Source organism: Nansenia antarctica (assembly GCF_963989245.1).
Source record: "Nansenia antarctica genome assembly, chromosome: 5".
NCBI classification, from domain to species: Eukaryota; Metazoa; Chordata; class Actinopteri; order Argentiniformes; family Microstomatidae; genus Nansenia; species Nansenia antarctica.
In genome coordinates this window covers 40,530,905-40,539,498 of record NC_137690.1, presented here as the reverse complement: position 1 = coordinate 40,539,498, position 8,594 = coordinate 40,530,905, and the positions used below count along the sequence as shown (strand labels likewise).

The following is an 8,594-nucleotide window of genomic DNA, read 5'->3' as shown; positions in this document are numbered from 1 at the left end:
ACCATACTGTCTGTCTGTCTGTCTGTCTGACCATACTGTCTGTCTGTCTGTCTGTCTGACCATACTGTCCGTCTACTGTCTGTCTGTCTGTCTGACCATACTGTCTGTCTACTGTCTGTCTGACCATACTGTCTGTCTGTCTGTCTGTCTGACCATACTGTATGTCTGTCTGTCTGTCTGTCTGACCATACTGTCTGTCGGTCTGACCATAACTGTCTGTCGGTCTGACCATAACTGTCTGTCTTTTTGAAACCGAAAACCCTCGACTCGATAGCTATGCTGAGACAGACAACTAATGGAATGCATTATGTCCAAGCCTTTTACACCTCACAAAATTGACAAGTCAAGACACACTTATATAACACATTTTTGAAGATGAAATGAATCTTGAATGTCAACAATTGAAAGTTTTCTTATTGAGCATTTCTATTACATGGTGTACTACCAGAAAAATATTGGACAATATCAGAACATGTGTACCAGTAGCCACTATGAAAAATAACCATCAAAAGTATGATGCAATAGCACCACCTAGTGGACATTTAGAGGGGCAGAGAAATATATGACAACGGTCGTATTGACATGGGTCATAACTAAATGAAACTAAAACATTAACATGTAATCACAGCTTCTCCTCTAGGTGGCGCTGCACATACTTCCACAGTCCTCCTCCCACAAAGGCCAGCCAGCCCTGCCAACTCACTGACAACCTCCAGAAGGCAGAACCAATCCTTAGACAGACAACACTCCAGCCCAATCACACATGGGGAGGTTGGGTTCAGAATTAAATGGACGAAACAGAGGAGTAAAGACAGCTGGAGGTGCCCCGCGGTGGTGTAGCGGTCTAAGCACTGGCCACTAGTGCAAGCTGCCCACCGGGGACTGGGATCGAATCCCAGCTCGCCAGATCCGGATATGGCTGGGGCACACACGGGGAGCGGCATATTGGGCGGCCGCTCCCGAGGGAGGTATAGGAGTATTTCCGGACAAGGATCCGTCGCGCAACAGCGCCCCCGGGGTGCCGGAATAACGGTGCTGGGCTCGAGGAGCCAGTCAGCTAGTCTGCCTGGCGGCCTCCTCTGGGACTGCCGGCCACGGGGTCGTGCGGCGGATCCTTCGCAATAGGCAGGGGATAATTGGATGCTAGGTTGGGTTCAATTGGCTACCAAATTGGGTGAAAAAGGGATAAAATCTGAAAAAAAAAAAAAAAAAAAAAGACAGCTGGAGGTCCTGCATGTGCACAGCTATTCCCTTCCGTCTACCAGACGTGGTAGCTAACTGCCTCACCAACTGCATCACAGTGTGGTACGGCAACTGCCCTGTGTTCGACCAGAAGGCCCAAAACCACCCAGCGTATCATTGGCACCAAACTCCCTACCATCAAGTCTCTCCAGGCAGATCGGTGTTGGCGGAGGGCTTCAAGCATCATCAAGGATACCTCGCACCCCAACCAGGGTCTGTTTGACCCCCTACCATTTAAGACACTCAGGAGGTACAGGATCCTCAGGTCCCGTACCAACAGGCTACAGAACAGCTTCTTTCACAGAGCTGTCACTATGACTAACAATCCCCCCCCCCCCCCCCCCCACATACTTTGACAATGACTCTCAGTACCCCCCCCCCCCCCCCTGGGATACAATGACAATACTATGATGGCTGCACATCCCTGGTTAATGGGATCACTTTTTAACTTTTGCACGACTGATGTTTACAATACTACCGTTGCACATACTGTATATTGCACATAGCTCTTTGCTATAGCCTCTCTTTATACAGATGCACATAAGCTAACTTAACTGTACATAGCTCATAACAGTATATACCTCTAAACTATCGTGCATGCCTAACTGTACCTATCTCTATCATTGTCATGTTTTTATATCATGTTTTATATCACTATTTGCACTTCTGGTTAGATGCTACTGTACTCTGCAATGACAATTAGGGATGCACGATATGCATTTTTTTCCAACCGATACCGATACCGATGTTTACCCGCTTCTCGTGGCCGATAACCGATATGATAACCGATATGAGAACAGATATAATTTCACAGTTGATAACCTGTAGTTCATGCACACCTGAAGGTAAGATTGATGATTTAATATTCCATAGTGATTTCACCAAATCTAACTTACATCACTATTGTTAACACAACAAAGAGAACACTTCTGACTCTTCAAATGTTCATTTATTATTTCCTCTAACAAACAGAATCTGTTATAGACAGTGCACAATGCTTTTTTTAGCCAAGATCTGGCCTCCTTTTATGAAAACAAAAAAGGCTCACCTAAGAGTAAAAATCTAAAAAGTGTCAAAAATAAAGTGCATCTTGTCTATCCCTGTAAATTGAAAATGCATAAATAAAATATAAAAAATATAAAAAATAAAGTGCATCAGTCAATACAAAATAAAGACTTTTATAGAACCAAAAGTTTTATAGAACTTTTACAGAAACTAGTGCCAAATGGCTGCTTAGTCTGCAGATAAACAGAATGACACAAGGCACATAGTAGGCTGGCTACACTAGTATGCTTAATAAAGCAACTGAAAAGGGCTGGGCTATGCTACTTTTAGTGCATGAGGATGAGGTAGGTTGTGATAAAACTTATCTGGCTTACGCTAGTATCGATCAGACTATGGATGTGTGTGGCGACTGTATCATACAGAGCAGGCAGGCACACGTCTGCAAAATAGCGGCGGCTTGGGAGTGTTTTCCGGGGCTCTAAATGTGAAATTAGCTGGCGAAATCCTTTATCTTCTACTACAGAGAAAGGCTGGTCGTCGAGGGCCATAAACTCCATTCTTTTTTTGATTGATTGCTTGAGCCTTTGAGCTGTCTCGAGTAAACTTCCTGCAGTTTTCAAATGCGTGTTCAATAGGCACAGCAGCTTTTTTTTATTTTTATTATCTGCCTCAGAAACTCTGAAGAATGTCCACACCGGGGAAGCCATGTTTCGCTCTCGTCTCTACACTGCGTGGCTGTACGCAGGCGCAGCATCATGAGCGCGGAAACCGGAAGCAGAAATATTTCCGGCTTCATATTATCAGCTCTATATCGGCTAAAATTGTATAAAACCGATAAATATTTAAGAACATTAATTTCCCATTATCGGGCCGATAAATATCGGTGCCGATAATATCGTGCATCCCTAATGACAATAAAGTTGAATCTAATCTAATCTTGTCAAAACAGATGTGGGACTCCTCAACTCACAGCATCAAACTGAAGGAAGTAGTCGTCTGGTTTGGACTCGGCCTTGTCCGTGTCTGCCGTCACCTCCACCATGGGGTTGAGGTACTGGGCCCGCTCCAGAGAGGCCTGGGCTCGGTTCTGGCCCTGAGCGCTCACTGGGATCAGGAACTGGGCTCGGCACGACTCCTCCGTTACCTGGGAGGAGGAAGGAAAGGGAGGAGAAAGGAAAGGGAGGACAGGAGAGGAGAGGAGAGGAGAGGAGAGGAGAGGAGAGGAGAGGAGAGGAGAGACAGTATGGTCAGACAGACAGACAGTATGGTCAGACAGACAGTATGGTCAGACAGACAGACAGACAGACAGTATGGTCAGACAGACAGACAGTAGACAGACAGTATAGTCAGACAGACAGACAGACAGACAGTAGACAAACAGTATGGTCAGACAGACAGACAGTATGGTCAGACAGACAGACAGACAGTTATGGTCAGACAGACAGACAGTTATGGTCAGACAGACAGACAGACAGTATGGTCAGACAGACAGACATACAGTTATGGTCAGACAGACAGAATGCTCAGACGGACAGTATGCTCAGACAGACAGACAGACAGACAGTTATGGTCAGACAGACAGACAGACATAAAATGTTCCACGCTGCTCTACTAGCCAGTGATCCCAGAGAGCAGAGGGCTATCCCAGAGAGCAGAAGGCTATCCCAGAGAGCAGAACAGAGGGCTATCTCAAGCACCGTTCAGCAGTAGGACCTCATGTGGGAGGGAGAGGGGAAGGGGAGAGAGGAAGGGGAGAGGGGAAGGGGAGAGAGGAATCTCTGGAGTTTAGGAATTTCATCAAATGGGCAATTCTGGAACGTCATGAATTGATGAGGGCGTTCCAAGAGAGATCTCTTCACTCGGAGGCCCCGATTTAAAACCAAAACATTTGTCGAATATTGACTTGTGAAAAAACCAATCCACTGGATGACCAGGGTCAAATTCTGCTTTTTAAAACAACACAAACCAACGTGATAACAAGTCAATAAGCCACAGCCTGGAGAAACGCTGATATAACGCGGGGGAACCCCACCTCCCAACACGTATGGTGTTGCTTTGTGTATGAGGACCACCGTGTGCTGGTCTAGCCACGCCCCCATTCAGAGAGTCAGCGACAGGAAGTCCGCTGACAGATTCTGGCCTTATCTCCTGCTCAGGATGGGTGTGCTGTCTGTGGCGGGGAGGATAAGACTGACCCAACCCAGTGGTCAGTTGGTTCCTACAGTCAGATATTTTCCTCCCCTCCACCGTGTTCATTAGAACATCAGTCAGATATCTTGTTCATTAGAACACCAGTCAGATATCTTGTTCATTAAAACATCAGTCAGATATCTTGTTCATTAGAACACCAGTCAGATATCTTGTTCATTAGAACACCAGTCAGATATCTTGTTCATTAGAACATCAGTCAGATATCTTGTTCATTAGAACACCAGTCAGATATCTTGTTCATTAGAACACCAGTCAGATATCTTGTTCATTAGAACATCAGTCAGATATCTTGTTCATTAGAACATCAGTCAGATATCTTGTTCATTAGAACATCAGTCAGATATCTTGTTCATTAGAACACCAGTCAGATATCTTGTTCATTAGAACATGAGAGGAAAGGAAAGGAAAGGAAAGGAAAGGAAAGGAAAGGAAAAGGAGGAAAGAAAAGGAGGGCTCTGAGGAGGGCAAGAAAGATCATGGCCGACCCCTTCCACCCCGGCCACGGCCTCCTCACCTTGCTTCCCTCTGGAAGAAGGTTGCGGCTGCCTAAGGCACTGAAGGCCCGCCACAGGCTCAGTTTCTTCCCCTCAGCCGCCAGGCTGCTAAATGACTCTGGCTTCCCCCTCCCCCCCGCCTCCAAGTCTGCCCAGGACTGAACATGCACTAGACCTTGTATAACTCTGCACTGCACTTTATTCACAGCACTATCCATGCACTGTCTGTCCTGTGTTGTCCTGTTTTTGCCTGTTTTTGCATTTGTATTGTACTTGTTTTGTTCATATATATGTGAAAAAAGCATAAATGCACCTTCTGTAATGCCAAAGCAAATTCCTATATGTGTCAAGCATAATGGCAATAAACGTTATCTGAATCTGAATCTGAATCTGAAGGAAAGAAAAGGAAAAGGAGGAAAGGTTAGCTCGAGGGTTCATGTCTATATTTAGGATATTATCTAAGGACCTGAAAAATTATTGACCTCCTGACCTGTGACACGATCAACATGTAAACCAAAGCTTCTCCTCAGGGGGCGACAGGCTCTCACACATGAACATTGTTAGAGAAGTTTATATGCATTCTGGGCCACGTGTTTCATGGGTCAACACATGGTTGGAGAGAGAGCACTATGTTGTCCTCTTGCACTGTGCTGGGGGATGGAACTACTGAAGAAAAGAACTAGTTAAGAATTCCTCAGGTCCCTTATCGTCCTAAAAAAATCCTTCGCTTGCTGATGCCAAGTTACGTTTATTTAGCCTCCAAATCCCGAATCGACAAAAATAGAAGCCACAATTATCTCTGAATTAACTCAATTAACTCTAATTGGCATCCATCATTGTTTATTCCATATTTCTTAGAAATCAGACTTTGCTTTTGATTCAACAGAATATTACAAATAATAAAACAAATGAAAATGGCATGGACAAAAATTATGGGACCCTTAACATAATATTTTGTTGCACAACCTTTAGAGGCAATCACTGCAATCAAGCAATTTCTGTAGTTCTCAACAACCCCTTTCACACATACCAGCCTTCCCAGTAGATTCCATGGAATTTAGCTGATACGGTGTTACGACTGACCTGGGAAATTCAATCAGGCATTTTCCCTGGTCGGGACCATGTATGATTCCATGGAATTTACAGGGAAGCCTTAGGTGTGAACAGAAGCCTGAACATTCCCTGGTCCGGCACCCACGGGTTACGTATGTCTGACGCAAAAAGCTACAGTTCTGACTCATCTTTCTCCCAGAAGCATTGTGGCTTTAGCAAACTCCAGTCTGGCTTTATTATGTTTTTCTTTCAAAAGTGGGTCTTCTTCCATAGAGCCACTGTCACTGAAAAAGTTACTGATGGTGCGATCAGACACTGATGTACCTTGATCTTGGAGTTCAGCTTGTACCTCTTTTGAAGTTGTCCTTGGCTCTTTTTTATACCATTCGCACTATCCTCTTGTTCAATCTGGGTCCCTGTTCCTCTTGCGGCCGTGTCCAGGGAGGTTGGCTACAGTCCCATGGACCTTAAACTTCTTAATAATTATTTTGCAACTGTAGTCACAGGAACATCAAGGTGCTTGGAGATGGTGTTATAGCCTTTACATCTAACATACTTGTCTATCATTTTCTTTCTGAACTCCTCAGAGTTATCCTTTGCTTTCTCTGGTCCATGTTCAATGTGGTGCATATGATGATACCAAACAGCAGAGTGACTACTTTTCTCCATTTAAATAGGCTGAATGACTGATTATAAGATTGAAGACGTGTGATACCAATTAAAGAAAACAGTTAGTTTGAAATATCGCTATATTCCAATTATGTATAATCTTTTCTAAGGGGTACCAACACATCTGTCCAGGCCATTTTAGAATAGAATTGATCTCTTTAGCAATAATTGATCTCTTTTCACAAAGTCTTTGCTTTACTCTGACATACCAAAGGCATGCAGGTGTACATGAGAACATTTCTTTTAATTTCATCAGTTTTCCGGAGGTATGAAGCATTGTTTCAATGAGCTGTAAGGGTACCAACAGGTCTGTATGTGTCTATAGCATCACTGAGCTGAGATGTAGCTTGCTAATGCTGGTTTGATCTGCACTGACAGTTTTATACAGTTTGATGCACAATGACAGTGATTGCATCTGCATTCAGACTACGGGAAAGAATGGCAAGTTTCACAAAACACAGAGCTCTTCAACCCCCCCCCCCCCCTCCCCTTTCCTGTCAGAAACAATTTCATCACTTCAACTCCCTAATTTGTGCTGCTAGCAGTGCTGTTTAGCATAGTTAATCGTATGTGGTCAATTCTATTTCACTGCTAGCATTCCACTGTAATCTCAATCGCTAGGTTGAGGGGGGTTTGGTTCATGAAAGGTATGTGTGCAGATCTAGTTGTGTACCTGTTCGTGGTCTAGCAGGGTCAGTCCCTTCACTCCAGCCAGAATGAGGTTTTTGGCCACTTCAGCCCCCAATCCCTTGAGACCCACCAAGAGCACACGAGAACCCCGCAGTCTGGAACATAGACACATGCAGATGTTGGAAGACAGCAATGTCATATTTGAGCATTCAGTGCTCAACGTTCGTTACTGGCTGCAGGTTATATTTGACTAATAATTCGGCTTTATTTCACACTTTATCCAGATTAATACAATCCTGTGAATATGAGCAAACGTATAAATTACTGCAGGAGACAACAATAGCTAGCTACCTCTTTTGTGCGTCCAACCCCCAGAGTCGGATCTGCCGGTCATATTGAGCAGCCTCTTCCTCGCTAATGATGGTGTCCTCCTTCTCAATCATGTCTAGCATCTCAGATGTTAATTTATTGTGAGGAGTTATTGTTGCTATTTTTAAATTCAGCGAGAGTCCCGCTGAGACAAATTCGGGAGGACGATGAATGATGACGTAAGTGCATTCTTCTCAGCGAGGTTGGCCAGTTGCAGCGGTGCGGTGATGTCGCCTTCTACTGGACGGGCGTGAAAACTAAAACCATGGTATAATAATACAAGGATTCCAAAAAGAGTTGTGTTGGGATTCTGTGGATCATGGCACGTGGACTACGTTTGGGTGAAGAAAAAACTATCCCTTTAATTGCAACTGCTTGTCACGTTGTATTATTTATTATTGAATTGTTGATTGTCGCTGTCTGTAGATGTTGAGCATGGAGCGAGATCCAAAAGATCCAAAAGCATTTCACTCAATTATCAATAACTAAAGACATTTGTCTGTCATTGATTTAATTTAATTTGTTTGGTCAACCTTGTCAAAAGCTTTGGCAAAGTATGTTGTAATGATAGTGCAGATAATCCGTAGTAGCCTATGCATCAGTAGATGACATCAGCAAGGAGGCTGACCAGAGCGTCAGTAGTTCATGTGCCCTTCTGTCTGAATGAATGAATGAATGGACTTTATTGTCATTGCTACAGTACAGGTACCAAACAACGAAATTTAGGAGGGGTGGCTCCCCTGGTGTTAGGAAAGGGGGGGGGGGGGAACTTTTAGAAAAAGAATAAAATCACAAGAAGGTAAGGAGCTGGTTTACATAAATAAAGGCTATGTACACAATCCACTGTACTATACTGCACAGATAGTCAACTAGGGTTGTCATATTGCACAAAAGTATTTTTTCACGTTATTTAAAGTGTCA

General features: G+C 44.0%; 1 protein-coding gene across 1 annotated transcript in view; it reads right to left on the bottom strand.

Annotated features, from left to right (window-relative positions):
• sae1 (SUMO1 activating enzyme subunit 1) overlaps positions 1-7,819 on the bottom strand; it is a 32,043-nt gene extending 24,224 nt beyond the window's left edge. The window contains exons 1-3 of the mRNA XM_080530518.1: positions 7,656-7,819; positions 7,348-7,459; positions 3,218-3,391 (exon numbers count right to left, since the gene is read on the bottom strand). Of these exons, the coding sequence (XP_080386644.1) occupies positions 3,218-3,391; positions 7,348-7,459; positions 7,656-7,756 (387 nt within the window). The 5' untranslated portion in view covers positions 7,757-7,819. The remainder of the gene's footprint in view (positions 1-3,217; positions 3,392-7,347; positions 7,460-7,655) is intronic.
• Between the last annotated feature and the right edge of the window lie 775 nt (positions 7,820-8,594).